Here is a 20,376-nt window from a genome sequence, read left to right as displayed (position 1 = left end):
TCAAGAATACTGTTGAACTGTTCTACTGTTGAATGTAAACTACCTTCGCTGTGTTATAGAAAATAAATAAAACAATAATTTAAAACTCCAAAAAACTAAAGCATGTTTGAAAATAACTTATTATCAACCTCTGATCAAGAATATATATACTTTTTATGGCCGGAAACGCTTCTTCTGCCTGTTACATACTTTTCAACGAATCTAGTAAACCCTTTTATGCACGAGTAACGGGTATAATAAAAGTTATTTTATGAAATTTTATAAAATATCTTTCAGAGTAAAGTATTCGAAATGCGACATACTCTTTAGTAATTGGTCGTAATTAGTAATCAGTTCGTTCCACTCATTATTCGATTTAGTAATTGGCTGAAGTCTCACCCTGATCTCATTTCTGTTCTGCTTGGCTCTTGACATGAAACTTATTATTTTGGTGGTCCTCTTCAACCAGATTATCCTGGAAATTGGTGCCTATGATCACAAGATCGCTCACAGGATATGCAGCAAAAACAGTTTCCCAGATTGCTATTCATACTGTAGCAAGGGATGCAAGGATAACCCAGCTGAGTGCATTCATCTCTGCGAGAAAGGATGCGGATGTATCGACGGCTCAATCGTGCGGAACAATGGAGGCTGCAGACGAATAAAGAGTTGCGGCAAGGATGAGGATTCACTATCCGCTGAAGAATTCGTGGAAGCTTGGTGGGACCCGGAAAAGAGTAATGCAGGTGAACAGCAGGAACCAACGGCAAATGGTTCGGATGAAGGCGGATCGGATGCGAAGGAAGTCCAGGAAATTCCGAATGAAGTGACTCCATCGGGTCCTTTAGAGGACGCCGATTCCAAACCACAAGCAGATGCGAATACTGAATAATCCAGTTTGTAGTGCAACATAAAAATAAAAAACCGCCCAATTCTAAATATTTAACAATTGTAATTTGCTTACCATTTTGCCTTCAAATAAAAACAGTGAGCAAATGGAATATACTCGTATTCAATCTCTTCAACGTACAGGCTACAAAATAAACGAACTATTGTATTAGTTAAAAAGAAAAAAGTATGTGCATACGTCAATTAATGAACGTAAATTGAAATTATTCAATTGTAATGACTTACTCTAATTAAGAAACCGCAGGCGCTTCCATTATTTTTCGAGCCAATAGCTTCCAGTTCGAATAAATAATGCTTACGGGTAAATTTCAATTGCCTTTTTATTTGTTTAATTGACTTTTATGTCAAGATGGTCGGTTCAGATCAAGCCACATTTAAAAGTTAAAGCAGAGTCAAAGCTTCAACTACCTTTAACTTTGTTGTTAGGTAAAATCCAATATTTTTAAAGTACATCAGAAGTGTTTAGCTTGATTTCAGAAATACTTGTTCAAAACTTGATAACATTAATGAACGCTGATGCAGAAATATGAATTTGTCCACAAGCACACATTTCATCAATTAACAAATACTAATTGCTGCTTTAAGCCAAGTGCACATAACACACATGTATAACTCTACCTACACACACAGCCATAAATCAGAAATGTTATGTTGGCCAAATTAGTAGGCGGCTGAAATGCAAATGGAGCAAGTCTCGTCTCATTTCGCTCCCCTTTCCGTTGAGATGTAGAGCAACTTTCTATGGAAAGCTTTATTGAGCATATAATTCAATTCGCATTATTTAATGGAAGCGGGAAGTTGATGTTGTGGCTCTGCTTCTTGCTGGGTTTCCAGGATACTCTAAAATGCTGGATTTGAATAACAAGGCGGCATACACAAAGCACAATCCCTATTATGTTCACTTTGAAAAACGGAATTGCAATGGGATCTCTCAAAGGAATACATTTATAGCACTTTATTTGCTAATGAAGACTAATGTCTATTCCACTGCTTTCCATTCTCGCAAAAAGGATAATTATAGTGCCATTGCAATGGACCCACATGCAATACTAACAACTTTTCTTTCAGTGATTTCCTAGGCCGGAACAAGAAGAAACCATTTCAGCGTGCTTTTGCTGCACTTAATTGAATGAAAAGCACGGGATGCCAAGTTGAAGAAGTTTTTAGCCGTAACGTGCTGGTTTCAGCCATTTCGATGCCACTTTTGTGGGGAGGGTAAGGCAAAATGAAGGTGGCCGGCAGCAGAGGGTTAAATCCACCACAATGGCGTGGCAAAGCAAACGGATTCCGAATCTGAATCGCAATTAATATTAATTTAAAACGAATATCAAACGAAAAGGGGTTACTGGTTGCAGGATGGGAAATAAAAATAAAAATGGAAATTCAGCGAATGAATTTTTAATTGGCGAGCGAAGGGTGAGGGAAGTCAAGTTTGTGCCCCTAATGATGACGATGATGAATGCGAATTTTCGTTCTGACTTTCCGTTCGAGTAGAGTTTTGATTAATGCTTTAATCGAAGCCAAATTGATGGAAAGCGAACCATTTTTCACTCCGTTCATTTTGTATGAAGAACTCTTATTTCGCTCAACGAATTCACCAATGTGCAAGGTAATGCCATGGATTTTCACTGGCCGTTAAAGTTTTCACTTTTTGGCAGATGATTCGGCGATAAAATTGGCGTGACAAAAAACTAATTTCATCCTAATCACAATAATAATAATGGGGCTCGGCCTGGCATTAAAAAAAAAAAACACCAAAATGCCACAAGTTGGTGGAAAACGAAAAACAGGTTCGCCCTCGAGATTGGGTAAAATGTGTCCAGTGCCGATGACGATGATGATGCCGAACATGCTGCGGATGTCGTGGGAATCTTGGCCAGATAAAAGCTGAAAACTTGTCAAAGCGAATGCCATGGAAAATTAGCAAAAATCATTGCAAATCAAATGGGAGACATGACAGGCCACAAAGAAACTTTTCAGCCGGCATCCCAAGTCAGAGATTGAGTGCCGTACATCAAAGTTCAAAAGTGTCAAACGTTGTAGCCACCTCCACCTCCACCTCCTCCTCCACTGGATTCCCCCGAATACGGAACCTTCTTCAAGGGGACTCGAGCTCGAAAATGGGAACACACTCCAAACTGGTCGACAGAGCTGGTCCGGGGCTTAAGCCAATTTATAGTTTGTGTGGTGCCGGGCGACATCGATGCTATTTTCCCAATGCCATCGGCTTGGACGCTTAAAAGTTTGCTCTGCCTGTGCACACAGAAAAACAACACCAAAGTGCAGCAACTGGGAGCCATAAACCACAAAAGCCTTAGTTATGGCGTCTCGGAGTTGCACACATTTTGGAAATCATTTTCAAGATTTTTCAGTGCTAAATGAGTTATTTTTCAACTTAGTAGAGATTAAGTTACGTCGACTTAAGCTAGTCGTGATAATGCGGTTTTTAATATACATAATGATATTATGGATCACAGACGTCAAACTTTGAACCTCGAAAAAAATGTATTCACTTGAATATTTGCATTAGTTATATTTTAAGCAGAACTTGAAATTAATTCTATACAGGAGTGAAAAGAATCTCTTTATGAAGTAAATATAAACATCTCCTTTTTTCTGCGCGTGATCTTCTCCTGGATTCAGCTGCTGCCTTTTCCCAATGCTAACCAACAAGGTCGTGAGGTGAGCTGTGAGCCGGGATGTGGTGGCTGGGACTATCAACTTGGACAAACATGGGGTACGTATGCGCCGGGTTTTCCAGTGGCTGGGGAAACTTGAGTTGTGTCAAATGTGGGTCACTCTTAAGCTAACCAAATAAACGATTTGTCCGAATCCAGGAGCTAGTCGTGCAGCAAAGAGGCCAGATGAGATTGAATTGGGTTTGAGGCTGGATAAAAAACACAAAAATGAACAAAACTGGTAGAGGACGAGGAAGAAGTGTAAGCACAGATTACTTTCTGTACGGCACTCTGAAAAAAATTACGTTTCGGCGGTGTTTATTAAAAAAAGTTTATAAAACGTTTATAGATGGAAAGCCGTTAAAATCCCCTTTGTTATTTCAATGAAAACTTTTCGATGAATGTAAATTGTTCTACTTTAAAATAATGTTATTCCATATTATTGTGTATTTCATATTTATGTATTTCATATTATTATGTATTTCATCTTTATGTATTTCATATTATTTGGTATTCCATATTATTATGTATTTCATATTTATGTATTTCATATTATTTGGCATTCCATATTATTATGTATGCCATCTTATTAAACATGAGATTCAAATTGCAATTTTTTGAAATTCCTAGAAAATGTAGTCACTCCTGATTTATGGATAACGCGCTACTCTGCCGCCGTTCTGATCAATTCCGTCATCGAATTGCAACAATTGCCGACTGCGCTGCACTCTTCAATTTCCATCCACTCCGCCTGGCAGCCCAATAAATCCTGATGCCCCTCGATGTCAGCTCCAGGGTATGGATATACTGAAATTCTGAGCGGGAGCAACTCCTCCGGGCTGACAGCAACAGCGGCGCAGTGAGCCGGGTTTTTTGCCTGCATGAATATTTCATGAATGCCACTTCTCACAAATAAAGTTGTTTGGCAGACACATTTTGTTGCCGCCGATGCCGCCGATGCCACCGATGCCACCGATGCCGCCGCTTCCCGTGTCAATCAATTCATGCAGACGAGGACCCCTTGACTTTGGGACAATCGCATGTGCGTGTGCACGTACATGTGTATGTACATGCCAAATACACCCCATTCCTGCTGGCCATGGCTTTAACATTACGCATACGTCGCATAAGCCGCTGACTAAACATGCCACCGGGGGGCGTGGCGGTGGGCGGCCGAGCGAAACATTTTTATCGCTGTGCGGAATTCAAGCCAGCGACAACAACATGCGACAGCAACATCAAGGAGCCACAACAACATCAGCACTACAGCAACAATTCACTTTGGTCATTAGCATACTGGGCATTTGCCGGCCAGCGATGCTCTTAATTACACATTCCTAATGTGGGTCATTTCGACCCCGAAAGTGGCGCCCAGTCGGAGGATGGAGCGGCGGGGGTCGGAAATTAAGATCCATCAGGGCAACGGGTCACAGATTAAATATCGTCAAGATGATGTTTCATTTTGCGAGCTCTTCTTGGCTAATTAATTGCTGTATTTCGGCAACTGCAAACTTGAGCGAGGATTTTCCATTCTTACTTAGTACTTTAGTTTAAATATTATGGCAATTTATTTTATAAGCTAAGGCGCCAAGGGAAGTTATTTTCCCTGGAAAATGAAATTTTCCAGCGACCTCCAATCACTTCGACACTTTCTGAAATCATCTGGGTGAACTGGCTGAGATTGAGTTTCCTTACCAATTTGTCTACCACTGCACTGGTGAACATATCCACTCTTGGGCTGATGTCGACCAGATGTTGGCCTGGTTTTACAAAATCCATGACGTCGAAGTTCCTTACACTATGGCTAAATCAGATATGTTAATTGGTACAACCAGTTGAGTTCGGATTACTCTTCCGGAAGCCACTGCCAACGACTCTTAAAGCTTAAACTGTCCCTAGTTTTTCCATCCGACAAGTGATAGCGGGTTTTCAGGGCACAGAAAAAGGCATATCGGGCTTCCTCTGGATATCCGATGTCTGTTCACTAGATATCTGTGTATTTTCCCCTCGTTTTGCACAAGTGGTAAGGAGAGACGAACTAATGAAAGACTTCATGTGAAATTCTAGATTTAAATCTTGGAGAGCAGAACCTGCAAGTAAAACTAAGTTACACTTCATGTTGACACTTCATGCTTCGTTAGGAAGTTTAAGCCCAACTGGTTTGCTGTTTATTTCGTTTAGTTATTCTTGAATCCTGTCCAAAGCAAAGCATACTCTCATATTTCATTTGAAATTTAAACCTAATAAATGTTGTTGCACGCAAAATATATTTTTAATTGTACCTTAATGGTTTAGTGCCTCCTTTAAGCAACAGAGTCTGCTTAGCTTCAGCATTTGGTCTAGTGAATAAGCCACTAAACACCTTATGAGTCTCACCAGCTGTTAGAACTGCAAGTGTTTCGAGGGCTTACAGAACTTCTGTATGGTGGAAAACCAGGAGCTTCAGGAGTCCAAGCTGTAATCCAATTGGGGAGTAATTTGGGGGTGAGCCACACTTAGCGACTAATGCAACAAAGGATAAAGGATTTATCTCAAATAAAAATTAAAAAAATTATATTTCAAAAATTTATAAGACTTGATGAATTATTTTAGGCGTAATTAGTTTTAAAGATGTATCAAGCTATATTTTTCGTTTTTTTCTTCAGTTACGCATGCTTGAAGTACTCGAGGTCTTAGACCGGGTATACTTAATCATCTTGCCATTTGGCGAAGCCGTCATCTTAGCGCACCTCATTAACGCCATATAAATGAATTTTGGCCTGGCAAGCGACTTGAACTCTGAACTCCTCGCTCTCGAAATTCAGGCTCCGGCGAACGCGAAATTAATTAACGTTGCTGCAAACTTTTGCCACCAAAATCTTTTGTCATAGTTTCCCAACAGTTCCATTTTGGTGACCCTCTGCCAACTTCTTTCCCACTCCAGCTCTCAAGTTTTCCAGAACGGAAAAATGTCACGCAAATAAGAAAAGCAACATTTGCCATCAGGATGGGGTTTAAAAGCGTTCAGGAGTAGGCAAACAAAACTTAAAACTGGCTGGCAGCCATTTTGTGCAAAGTGTTTCAGTCCGATCCACTGCATCCTATTTTCCTCGCATTTTCCCGACGACAAATTCGCCGAGGACAGTTGGTCATTTTAGCCCTTTTTTCTTTTGCGACCAAAAGTGGAGAGCAACCAGGAAACTCCGTCGCAGTTGCTTTTCTTTCGCTGAACCTTGACTTCCCTGAAAGAAAAGGCAGAGCCTTTAATTATTTTTCGTTTTTTAGCGATGGTCCAGAGCAGCGGCTTAAATGCACAATTAAATGTTTAAGTGGCACAAAGGAAAACTCAAGAAAGGGAAAATTGCCCGAGGCATAAATCGCTGAACTTACACTGCAAGCAATGCAATTGATGCAATTGCTACGTTTCATTTGCTTCAGCCGCGTGTTTGTGTTTGTTTGCTTGTTTGTTTGTTGCTCTGTGTTTGCCGCCGAAATTGAATTTCTCTCTCGCTCAGCGGAAAACAATAAACAAGCCAAGTGAAAGGCGACGGAGCGCAGCGGAAAGAAGGGGAAAAAGATGAATGGTCGAAGAAGGAGAGAAAGAAAGTGCGCGGAAGGAAACCAAGGTAACCAAGTTGCGTATACGCCACGTTGCCCTTGGTCTGATTTTTGTTTTATGTAGCTCTGAAAATGACTAAAGTCGATTTGATGGTCGGTTTTGTAAGGAAAGATTTTCATGAGCAAGTATTATTTAACTTCAATATAATGCCTTGTTTTCGCAATCAACTTTTTCAAGTATGCTACAATGATTGCCGAAGAAACTGTGCCACGGTTAACTTATTATGCTATTAAAACAATTCGAATAAAATGGGAAAATCATATAAAGCACTTGTTACTCGCGGATGAAGGGTATCTCAACAGTCGTCTTAGGGCTTTTTGCCCGCCTGGCATCACTTTTCTCGGCCCATTGTTTGGCCAAAACGGAAGGAAACACTTTCATTATCACTTTGGCGCTGCAAATTTATAGCGTCACTCGAGCGAAGTCGAAACCCCTGAGAGGCAAGTGCACGTATTCCGCGGAGGAGCGTGCAAAATTTAAAGTAAAGCGAAAACCGATAAGGGCATTACCGAGAACGGTTATGCAATCACCCTGCCCAATCGATGTCCACCTGGGAAGTCAATGGATTTCGGGCAGTTCAATCATGGCGAATCATAGCAGCTTTCATTGGATTACTAGCAATTCCTCTTCGGAATTTTCCTTACTGAGGAACCCGACGACGCTGAAGAAATGGCTGAGTCAAGGAGAAATGGTGCAACAACTTTGCCCGAGAACTATAAAACCACGTTGGTTTCAACATGACTGATAATCTAGAATTCGTGACCTCACCACTGGGTATTTCCCAGGCCCTGAGATTACTCTTTTTTGCTGTTGCTCCGGAGTCAGCGAAAAAAGCAATGCAAGTGATTTGGTTGGCTGTATTGCGACCGGATGCTTATATGTTTATTCAGGATTCCTAAAGCATGTTGGAGAATTTAATTCCATCGTGTACAGGACTCAGCTTCCCTCACGGGGTATTAAGCGATTCAAACCATTGTCTACCCTGAATCTCGTGGGAAACTAAACATGCGTGTTCAGAAATTAGTAGCCGATTATAATCCTGCTATCCTCAAATGTCTTAGACTTTATACACGGCTTTCAACTGGAACGAGTAGTTCTAGTCGCTACAAGGACATTGGCTTGCCACGAATTTATTTATGGAGTCTAAAGGATTCCAGTGTTGTTTTTTTGATAATAGGATAATATCCTATAGGTTGAGAGTGGCTATGCGAAACTTATGCTGTAGATTGAACTTGACTTTGATGAACATTATTTAACAAGACCGCCGCCGATCTAAGGTCCTTCAAAACGTAAATATCATTGGATGACATAGTGCTCTCGAAAATAAATCTATTTATCCTATATATCTGCGAATACCACAAATAGCGAATGCAGTGCACAGAGTGGAGGCTGACAGCTTAAAAGCTTTTTTCAGGAGGAAAAGCCTTCTCAATTCGGGATGTAAGGCCATTTATTTATGCGGTAGTAGATTTCCGACAAGTCTAGTTAATGGGTCGTCATTTCGCGACTTCATGACTTTCAGCACTGAACACTAGTTAACTATGAATACCTTTTGCTAATAGAATATCATAAAAGTATTTCCTAAGTATCTTAAGATAAAAGAGATTACAATTGCTGTTCACCAGTATTATCATTTCTTAAACGTTATCCATTTCCTTCTTGCCTTGACCAGATATTCTACTCCACATTTACCTGTTTTCTGTATATTTTGTCCTTCTGTTATTTGTCTCTTTCTAGTTCATTTTAGTGGCTTGTTTTGGGTGTAACAATTTGCGGAAATTAGCCAAGGTGTTTTATGGTCATCACCATCGACCCACCCTCTGTCCACGATTACAGTCATCGGATGAAGGAGCCGTGGCACTTCGAAGTGGATTGTTGTCCGGCAACGTGGAAATGTTTACTTTTTCTTCGGTTTGCTTTTCCAACACTCTGTACCATTCTGTACGATGAGCTGCCTTTGGGGGCTTTTTAATTGAGGTCTAAGCTGTAATTAAGCAGCTCGGCCTTTTGCCATGTACTCTAATTCTATTTTTGCAGTTTAATGAAGTCCTTGGTTGCAGGACGTTCCTCTGCTTGTCGCTCCGCTCGTCGCTTCGTAACCTGTCACCTGGGCAAATTGGTTGGCATTATTCATTCACTGTCCTTTAAAGCTTCGACTAAGGCCGGCTATATGGCCTGCCACCCAGTCGTTGTTCTGACCCGGCTTAAATGCCAATATATCACTGGCTAACAACGCCGCCTTCCGTCTGCAGCTTTTTAGCTCAAACATGGCAAAACTGCAGTTGACGATGAAAATTCATATTACTTTTAGTTTTCTGTGGACTATTTAATATTTTCTGAGAAATATTTATTAGAATGGTGCTTAAAAATAGTTTATATAATTTTGTTGAGACTTGTTAGTCAGCCAGAGGTCATCATTTTGGAATAACTAATGAAGTCTGAAATTTTTAATATATTTTCTGCAGTAAATAATCTCTGCCAAAGACACGTTAGAAGTACTAATATGTTAGCCACCACTGTGCGGAACTACTCTCCGGAGTGCTGGTGTTGAGCAGTATAACATGCATCACACACACACATGTCTGCGCAGGATACTAATTATGATTGCGGTGGCATGGCAAGGACATTGAAGAGTCTGTTCGTCCTTGCTCCTGCATCAGCTAGATGAACGTATATATGTATATATGTACATATGTACCTGTGCGTGTGCATAAGCCGATGCCTGTGAGTGGAGTAGCTTTAAGAGCATTCACACAGCTCCAATAAATGGCGTCGAGGGTGAAAGGATGTATACGTTTTCTGAGGAGATTTCAGCTTGAGCTGCAAGTGAACTACTCCATGAGCCTTAATCTTCCTCTCAGCCGGCTAATTAAATTGTAATCCTTCTCCTGTTTTTGGCCAGCCACTACAAGTTCTTGTTGCGTTTCAAGTTTCTTTTTAAAGTTCTCTTAAGTGGCTTACGGGCTGACTACCCAGGCTGTGTTTCATTATTCATTTTACTTTTACAAAACTTTCAAGTTAAAGTATTTGTTTAGTTTTATTTGTACTTAAGTTCGTAATTAATCAGTTCCTTATAAGTTACTTGCAAGGCACAACCTCCCTATGGAGCACATTTATCAATCCCTTCTCAAAGTTAACCTCCAATTATCGACCTTTGTTGCGCAACTCAATTTGGGCCAACAGTATTAACCCCTATACACTTGGCAGCAGTTAAAGCGCCATCCTAGCGATAACCCCTGGGTATTTCAATTCAACTTGGTTACAAATCGCAGGCCCCGTCCTCAGCCCTTTGCAATTCAATAAAGAACTCAGCCCCAGAGTCGGGGACCGTCATAAATTTTCGTCATTCTCAGCTGCGCTGCACCTTTGGCCGAATACATCTTACCATTTACCCAACATTTTCGCCCGCCCTTTTCACCGCAAAACACCTGTACTGCCACGCCCCGCTGCTGGAGCCATTTGTCAGCAAAGGGGGCGGCTTTGGGAAGGAGCTCGGAGTATCCGAATAGGAATAGCTGCCAAGTCATGTCACTGCCTGCTCATCTACATACACGCAGAGATCCTGCGCCAGGATACAAGGCAACTCGTATGCGAAAATACCTTCGTGACTCTGTGCCAACTACGTGTTGGGTCGACCCCCCCGCTCCCCTCTCCACTAGTTTTCCCCATTCGCGACTTATATTTACTGTTTTTCAAATTGCACTTTTCAACTTTTGGCTGCCAGCGCTCTGTTTTTTTTTTGTTTTTGTTGTTTTTAGAGCCAAACCAACACCCCTGGCTTTTTGCCCATGTGTTTATGGCTTCTTAATTGTGTGTCCTGGGCAAAAACTTTTCCGGCATGGATAGATTTTTTCATATATCCGCGACATTGACAGTTTACGTTAATCTCAGTTGTCGGCGGAGGGCTGCGGTAAATTTCCGTAATCAGGTTGATTTTAATATTGATTAATTACCCGTCATGTTTGCACATATTCCTACGACGAATATTGTTTTTAAAAATAATTAAAATGTTTTTATCCTTTCAATGCCTGATTGGTCGGCATAATTGAGCAGCTTAATTGAGCATAAATGCAATGAACACAACTATTGATGGGATGATTAACTGTGATAAATAAGGACACTATGTGAACTGAATTATGGGAGAGTGGAAACAAATGCGAAATTTAATCTCATGGAAAGGTTTAAAATGCATATTTAATTTAGCTCTAATAAATTAGAAGCTGCGATACAAAACGTATCTATTGAAACCATATTGATTTATTACATTAAATAGATTACAATTGTACGATGGCCAAGGAACTTAGCTTTTATTTAATGTTAATAATTTTCCTTTTACCATAACATGCTTCGATTTGAATAATTAAACCAGAGCTTTTGATGTGTCCCTTAGTTAAGTCCCTTAGATTAGTTGTGAGATTGTGCCTAATTCCCAGAGGGATCAGATTGCTTTGCAGTCTTGCTTGTGCTGGAATTTTAATTGGTTCCAAAATCAATAATCAGCAATGCGGCATAAACTATTTATGTGTCAACCAGTGGCGCGACCTGCGGCCCACAAGTTAAATTCTCTAAACTAACACAAACACCAGTTAAGTACACACACGAAAACTTTCGCTCACTCACACCAATGAACCGAAACAAAACTTGAGTCAAGAGTTATGGCAGGCAAATTGACTTGAGAGCATTTTTTTGCTGCAAAGTATGCAACGATTTTTCGGCACTCCATTTGTGTTTGTGTGTGTGTGTTTTCGGGTGTTTTCCGTGGTGTTTTCCAGTGAATTTGAGGGGGGAAGTGGGGCGTCTAGCTAAGCCGAGTCAAAATCTAATTGGATTTGTGCTCTCTCAATGAACTGCAAACGAAAAGTGTTTTATATGATTATTCGTCCGGGAGCCTCGGGGACCCGAGAAATGAACATTTTTATTTCCATTTTGCACTTGCCATACTCCATTAAACCAAAGTGCAAGTGTTTGCAAAATATGCAAGAGAGGAGCTACAGAGGAAAAATAGTCAGATCGGGAAAGTGCGTAAAAGGGAATAAAATTACTTTTAAGTCTGTTTGGTATATGGAATTAAAGCGAAATATTATGCCTTAATTTAAATTATTTTTGTTTCGAAACTGGTTTAATATATGTACATTTTTATTTACCCCAAGTTCCAGTGTATTTATTGAAATACGTTTTTTCCTCCTGTTGCTCGGCGCTTATCGAGCGCCCTTGTGAAGGCGACAAAATATTTGCCACGCGACATTTCCAGCAATTAGGCGTTAAAACACGTAGCCAAGAATGGCGAGCGGGATACCAGGGCATACTTCTGAATCGGTGGGTTTATCATAGCGAAAATCAACGGCAGCTGATGGCGGAAAATAAAAGGGAGCAGTGCAGTTGGGGGCCTGCAGTCTTTAATGAGACGGAAAGCGAGCGCCAATCGCTGCAATTAAAATTAATTACAGTATTTGTCAGCTTAGCCCGGCTAACTAACTAACTGGCCACCAGTAAACCTGCAATCTGGCCAGGATCCATTCAAAGACGACGACGCGGAAGGGGAAGTCTGGGTGCGGGGGGTGGGGGGTGGGGGGTCGCTGCTTTGATTGCAATCGCGATCGTTAATTAAATGTCGAAAGGAATGTTGTTGTTGCAGCTTGTGTTTGTGTTGCAGATGTGGCAGCAGCAGTTACTGCTGGTGCCTCCTGTGCGTAAAGATCAGCCAAAACGGATAAGGGCCCAGTTGCTCATGCCGCCGGCTATTTATATCTGCAGCACGTTGTTGCACGCAATGTAATGTACATATAACCAATGTTGCTGCCGCAGCAGTTGTGGCTGCATTTGCTGCTGCTTGTGGTGTGGCAGTTGCTGCTGCTGCAGTTGCTGCTGCGGGCATTATCGCCCTTGATCTTGGCTAAATCGAAATCGCCGGCGTTGCGTGAAGTGTTGCAAATGAGTTTTTGTCTGAGGCGTGCATTGCATTTTCAATTGGTCGGCAAATTGGCAGCGCCAACGAAAACAGCCATCAAATCAAAATCACAGGTGGCACAGCTGTATTGAAATTGGAATTTTCCAGCATTTTGGGTAGTGAGCATCTGAGCAAAATGTTTCGACCATTAATTAAAATAGCAATTTTAATAAACTTAAATGAGCAACAAACATCCAGTTCAATAATAACAAATAATGGAAATATATTTAAGAAAATGCGAAAAGAATTTTTCCTACATCTGTAATACCTAGAAATGTTTGTTATATTGATACATTATATTAGCTTTATGGTAAAGTACTCAATATCAAGCAGCACACGATCACACTAGCTCACCCATTTATTGCCAATATTTGCAATGCGATGCATTGTATATGGCCAAATGCAGTTGTGCAAACAGAAACTTGAGCTATCAATATATGACAACAAACAGTGAAAAATTCGAGACTCGTTTTGGGGCCAAGAAAAACTTTTTCGCTGCATAAGAAAAACTAATGAAAAATGCGGCGCAGAGGAAAAAGTTGATTGGTGTCGTCCTCGCATTCTCCCAATCTTCCCCACTGCTGCCCACACTTCACAGACACCCACGATGCCCCAAAACTTGGCCATGTTTCAATTGAAAGAGCCAAACAAAACCAATGAAAAGTCCATAACGAACGGCGGGCGGAAAATGTGGAAAATGGGAGGGAGGTGCCGAAGCGAAGCAATTGAAGAACAGCTTCCGTCGGTGTTGCAAATTGTCAATTTCGTGGTCCGTTCTTTACACATCACAATTGCTACGTCAAATGCAAGGAAATAAATAGATTCGGTGATCAACTTCTAAAAAATTTCCATTTAATAACGTTAATTAATATCAGTTTTGATAAAATTTCCACATAAAAAGTGGAAGCTTCCCTGCCGCAAAACCGCCCTCCACTTGCCACCCCCCCTGCAAAAGCAAACACAAAGCAAACAATTTCAATATGCAAATGAGCCACGTGCAAGCCGATTTGAAGATGGCCAACGACAAGTGCAGTGGCCAACACGTTCGGCTTGCAGTTCGAGTTGCCGTTGCCAGCCGGCTTAAAAGCAGCGAACGAGCGTGTTCGATGTTGCAACAGTGATGAGCAGCGCAGCTCACTAAAAGCTAAAGAAAGTTACTACGGCATGGGTTAGTCACATAAAAAAGAAGAGTGATTAATTCAAATATAGTTACATTCTATTGTATATAGTTAAAGCTAAAGATAGCACAGTCATCGTTCGCTAAAATATTAGGTTTAAAAGATCTCGTATGGCTCATTTAAATTAAAGGGTATATATGTATACCCTGTATGTATAAAATGACAAATTTGTAATATGACTTATATCTATAAGTACTTTAGCGATAACTAGTTAATCTTTACTTTAGTTAGTTTAGTAGGCAAGCTTAAGGCTTTCGTGTTCATTTTGTTTGTTTGAGTTTAAACAGATTCCGGTGGTCGTTTTTTTTTTGCCTTTCAAGCACTCGCCAAATGAAAAGCGAGGACCTTCGGGGAAACTCTTATCCCGTCTTTGCGACATGACAGTCTGCGTCTCCTCCCCCGCGCCTAATGACCCATAAGGGTGGACCGCTCTTGCAATCCCATTTCAAATTCCATATACCATTTGGCGTATACGGGCTCATTTGTCATTCACAGGCTGAAGACAACAATGTCTGGGCAACAACAATGGGTCTCTCAGTGCGTCTGTGTGTGTCTGTGTTTGGCTTATCACCGAGTGTTTATCAGAAGGAACAAAGTGACCCACACAACAGACCCATACCCCGCTCCACCACACTTGCAACTCGAACATCGAACCCGGGACTGCGAACATGTTGCGAGCCACTGTTGCCGGCGAAAACTTCAATGGAAGCACTCAGTCGATTTTTGACCGTCGAATCAGCAGGTCGCGGTCGGTCCGTAAGTGCGAGTGGGAGAGCGCGCGTGCTAAGGTGAATTGTGAATCCGTTGCATTTCTCTTCCTCTTCCACTCCTCACACCTACGCAGAGGTGTGTGTGTCTGTGCGTGTCCGCCTGGCTGTGTGCGTGAAATAACGAAATAACAACAACAGCAACAACACAAATCACAGTCAGCTGTGAAGTTTCTTTCAATGTGTGAAATCATATATGCAAATGGCAAAAATAAGCAGAAATTACAAATTAATAGTGTGAAAAATTCATACACAAATTAAAGCATGCCAATCGAAATAGCTCAAAAAGCAACTGAGTAAAAATCAAAGCATACAAAAAGACAGCCGCTGGGTATAATTTTTAGTGAAACTCGCCCACTGAATTGGAACTTGGGATTTTTTGACAGCAGAATCAAGGAGCAAAGTGGAGAGCGAAAGGCGGGTAAGTTTTTCATTTTTCTTTTCGTCTTTAGAACTAACGGAGAAGAGCTTGTAAACACGCGACCCGGCAGCATGCCGTCCCTTTCCCACTCGCCTTGCACCTGTCGCTCTCCCATTCAGTTCCTCTCGTCCTCTCCCCATCCGCCCACTGGCGCCATCTCTTTCCCGCCTGACAGCATATCAAACAAAACATTCATGTTTGCTGTGCTGTTTGTTTGTTTGTTTGTTACCTTGGTGCTCGTGCACCGTTAGCTTGGGCCGACATTTTACAATGCGTCTCCTTCTTTCGCCACCTCTTCATCTTGTGCTTCTGCTTCCAGTTCTTGTTCTTGCTCTTGTTCTTCTTGCTCTTGTTCTTCTTCTTGCTCTTGTCTTAGTGTTAGTATCAGTCCCTTGTAACGCACTTCCTCATTTTCAACTTTTCAACGGGCTTTCGACTTTGTCTGCGAGCTGAAAACAAAAACAAAGCGAAACATAAATATGCAATCCGTCTGAGATAGTTGTACATAGAAAAAAACTGCAACGAAATGCGCAGAATTAGTAATTAAGTTTTTCAAATGATAATTAAAACATTTTATGGGGCAGTTTTCGCCAACACCTTGATATGGAATAAATCTTATTTTTTATAGCTAAAATTAATATGAAACGATCTTGATAGTGTCCTTTAAAGCGTCAAAACTAAATTTATGATTTAGGCCGACCAAGCTATGAAAATTGTCTAATAAAAGTAAATGAAACCGAAAAATTTCCATCATATTTCCATAATTATTTAATTGTATAACATCCGGAGTAGGGGTATAGTTTTTAGAGGGCTAGACAAAATTGGCTTCGTCGTACTTGTGGAGGGTATAAAAAGTTGTGTGCGGAAGAAATGCGAGGTTTTGTTTGCAAATTACTTTTTATTGGGCATTTCCTTGACTTTGCTGACTCCCCCCAGTTTTTTTAGGCACTCGCAAAGAAAAATCAATATATTTCATTTGATTTTTATAGTCGCCTTCTGCTCTGCTAGCAGCTGTGCCTGTGTTTTGTCTTTGGTTGTATATATTTGTGTACTTCTGTGTATATTTGTGTATTTCTGTGCGAGAAAAACCCTTGAATGGGTCCGCTTTGTTTTTGCCCCTGGCTTTGCCATGGCAGCACTTAAGCCACCTCTTCAACTCCCACTCTTTTAGCCCGGTTGGCTGGTCTGTCTGGCTGCGTGCGTTTTGCCGGTTTTTGTTTTGGTTTTTGCCTGGAAAACTCTTTGGCCTAGAATCGCAGGCACAAAGGCAAGAAGCCAGAATTTCCCCTTTTGTTATTAATTATCAAAGACGGCCGTTAGCTGGAGCCGCCTAGATTAGGCAGTCGATTGTGGCATGGATTGGTGTCATGGCTGAAATGGGAGGCTTCACCTATACTGCCGTCTAATTAATCAGAAATTTTTATTATATTTTAGACTGTAATTTTGTTTTTTTTTTTTTTTGGCATAAATAGCAACCAGTTCAGCTGGTCAAGTATTATTTTCAACTGGTTTGTGCGGAGACTGTCTTTGCCTGTCCGTCATGTGTATAATTAGATTAGATAAGATAAGATTGCTTATATACGTACGTACATACATATATCTTTGGGGGGCGAGCCTTATCTTTTTGTTATAGTTGGGAGTCATCACTGTGGAACATTTTGTTAGCTAAAAAAATACAGTTCCTCATCTGACAGGCTGAGCGATTATATAGCTTTATTACCAAACAATTAGCCCAGTTTATATGCGATTGTATCATATTTATATTAGGCCCGCGTGATATATACATTCAGTATCATATTTAGGACTGCGATCTGCTCGCTTTCTATTGCAAACTTTTTGTGGCTACAATGAATGGCAGTGCGTCTTTACTGCATAATTTGGAAGTTCATCACATTTTTATTCCCAGTAATAAGTTCCTAAATGTAGCCATTTCAATTACACCGAGTCTCTGTGACAAGGGAAAATGTCGCTTGTGTTAATGGGAAAACCCCTTTTTCCTATCCCTTTTCCCTTGGCTTATTCGAGTACACCCAGTTAGCATTGCTTAATTTCATAAAATTCACCTTCATCGCTGTCACTTGACGTTGGTTGCCTGTGCCGACGAGTTCTGCGTTTAATTTCATTTCCATTTTCATATAAACGGGTTTCGGGTGAGAAAATGCCTGAGTTCAGAGGTCTTTTCGGCTCTTTGACTCGTTTGATGCCTGGCTGCATCATTAAGAAGCAGCAACGGCAATTCAATTAAATTATTTATGTCGGCCACTGGCGTCTGTTTAAAGAAAAGGCTAAAGGTTGGGCTAAAGGTAGGGTCAAAGATATGGCAGGCCACCTGTGGTCAGGCGGCAGAAGTTGAAGCTGTTGCCATTTATGTTAATTTCGATGAATTAATCACTCCGCATATTAGCATTCCTTTTGACTGGGCTTACATCATGGGCTCCATTCTTTTCAGCCAGCTCTTCGAGATAGCATGGCTTAAGCTCGTAGTTATGGTATAATATCGAGCAGGTGCGAACTGCGGTTCCAATTCTTCTCATACGGCCGCTTCTTCTCTCGAATTTCGCACGTCTGCACGTTCGCTATTGGATATAAGCAAATAGTAAAGAAAAACTAGAACTAGGAAAACAGTTTAGTTTGCTGCAAAAACGAGCAAAAACAGTTGTCAAAATGTGGTACATGGGAAAAAGAGCGATATACAATATTCTTTGTCTTCTGGCTGGTTGCACGTTTCGGCTTCGCATCGAATTGCCAGCTGGTATCTAATGTACGGAATGCTGAAGGGATTGATGGGCGTGCCAAAGTGGGGTGGTGGGGGGTGACTGGATCGGTTGTCAAACGGAAATGCTATGCAGCACGTTCAAGTGGATGGGCGGTACTGATAAACTTAACCCTAACCCAGTTAGGAGCACTCCTGATAAGTTCTTCGAGTGGAAGTAGATGGAAGTATCCAATTTGGCCAGACAAGTGACACGTCGTTTGAATTCCTGAGGTGCTTCTCCCATTTGAAAGTACTAACTTGTTAAAAAAAAAGAGATGCGTCAAATGTAATGTAGTAAATTAATCAACTTTCTTTTGCAAATGTTTGTTTGTGATTTTTATGTTTATGTTAAATACCTTTTTCGTACAATTCTTCTCAATGGCCCTATTATTTCGTTGCACGCCCGCTATTTTTCATTTGGTTTTCCCCCTTTTGTGCAATCTAGTTACAACTGACCCACTAATTTATCTCTTGTAGAAAGTTGCTCCTTGGAAGAATCCTTTAGCACAAAAGCTCAACCGTAGCTGCTTCCTCCAAACAGAACGAGATCTTTTGTCAAAACTTGCGTTGTGCTGGTCTTCTGCTGATTTCGGTTTATTTTTCATGTTTTATGTTTTGTTTGCTTCTGGCTGGCCCCTTTATAATTCTGCTTCCTTTGGCTGATAACAATGCAAAACAAAACTTTTTAGCAGGCTATTATGTACTCGTACTTTCCCCACACGTACACTAATTCATTCTGGAGCATTCTGTAGTGTGAGAGTACCTCAAAGTTGGTGGAACATTTTGGCAACTGCTTTCAGCTGCTTTCAGCTGCTTTGCCTTTTTGGCTCCTTTATTGTTCGCAGCTCCCCATGAAAGGAGTGTGGAAAGTCTGACGCGTAATTCATTACTTGTTGAGGGTTCGGTTTGTTCTGGGCCTTAAGTCTGAGCTTTTGTGTTTGTGCTTGCTTAGGCACATTTCCTTGGCCCTCTGAGGATTTGCGGAAGTTTCAGCCGCGATATCGCACAAACTACTTGTATTTTCTCAGTTGCTCTTACTTAGCTCCTCGCTGGTCGTCTCCTCTAATCTGGCTGCCTGCCACATTCTGCCTCATTCTCATATGCCTAATTCAACTTTAATACTGGCATAAAGTGAACAGTGCCAGCACAAAAATGTTCCAGTGTGATAAGCCGTTTCTTGGATCAAATACAAGTGTACATGTACATACATATGTACATATTTCCGTTCGTGACCATCTTATGTACGATAACACTTTTAAAAGTACGAATGGGAAAGATTAATGAAATATTTTATAAGGATAGAATTAAACAGAATTAGAAGAATTATTTTATGTCGACTTTAAAGGTTTTTGACCTGTTGAGCCTCTCTAAACCTTTTACCAGATACTTAGTGTAGGTTCTTAAAGTACCTTATTAGGAAAATTATATCCAAATTTAATGACAATATTAAAGAAAGCATATATACTCATTAAATTTGTATTTCTTGTGTACAGAATGCGATTTAAAAGTGCGATCACGCACAGTATTTAGTTTGGAAAATTTAAAGCAATCCATTATTCGGTATGTATGTATTATCCCCACAAGCTGTATAAATAAATCGCCAAATCGGCAAGATCTTCTCTTAAAAATATGTTGAACTCAACGCATAAATATTTCGCTCCTCATTTCGTATTCACAAGTTGCTGAGGAGTATTCCCAGTGCGGTATCCTTGGGTCATATAGTCCAAATGAATACATTGTTTAACCATTATGTCAGGCCCACATGCGAAGGCTTTCTTCATAAATTCATAAAATTTCATACACATAAATTCGCCGACAGTTTACATTTGGATTGGCATGTATGTATGTATAGTATGTATATGGAGAAACCCTTTTGTTTATATGATAATGAGTGCCCACTGCGCCTCCGTGCGGTTTCTGCTGATTTCTGCTGATTCCTCCCAGACAATCCAATCTATTTCGCCTGCTTTTCAGCCTATTTTGGCCAGAATTCCTTGCCTTCCCTTGGCCAAAAAGCCGTGACATGTGGCGGGCAAAAGCGGGCTGCTGGCCAATTTATGGCCATGGATACTATAAATTGTGGCCGGCCGAGCTATTGATTTGCTGTTGCCATTCTGCTGCTGCGTGTGCTGACAGTTGACAGT

At 40.9% G+C, this 20,376-nt stretch overlaps 2 protein-coding genes across 5 annotated transcripts in view; both read left to right on the top strand.

Moving 5' to 3' along the window:
- The first annotated feature begins 405 nt into the window (after nucleotides 1-405).
- LOC6548307 lies at nucleotides 406-906 on the top strand. Its single transcript, XM_001975284.2, has one exon. It carries the CDS (start codon nucleotides 413-415, stop codon nucleotides 869-871), a length of 459 nt encoding a protein of 152 aa, XP_001975320.1. The 5' UTR covers nucleotides 406-412; the 3' UTR covers nucleotides 872-906.
- A 14,094-nt stretch (nucleotides 907-15,000) lies between these two features.
- LOC6548308 (putative polypeptide N-acetylgalactosaminyltransferase 9) overlaps nucleotides 15,001-20,376 on the top strand; it is a 57,938-nt gene continuing 52,562 nt past the window's right edge. For all 4 annotated transcript variants that reach the window (XM_015156806.2, XM_001975285.3, XM_026981247.1 and 1 more), the window contains exon 1: nucleotides 15,001-15,477. The gene's annotated coding sequence lies outside the window, so the exon portion shown is untranslated. The remainder of the gene's footprint in view (nucleotides 15,478-20,376) is intronic.

Source organism: Drosophila erecta, unplaced genomic scaffold (assembly GCF_003286155.1).
Source record: "Drosophila erecta strain 14021-0224.00,06,07 unplaced genomic scaffold, DereRS2 tig00000092-arrow-pilon, whole genome shotgun sequence".
Taxonomy (NCBI): domain Eukaryota; kingdom Metazoa; phylum Arthropoda; class Insecta; order Diptera; family Drosophilidae; genus Drosophila; species Drosophila erecta.
The sequence above is the reverse complement of the archived record's forward strand: the minus strand, read 5'-3'. Positions and strand labels throughout refer to the sequence as shown.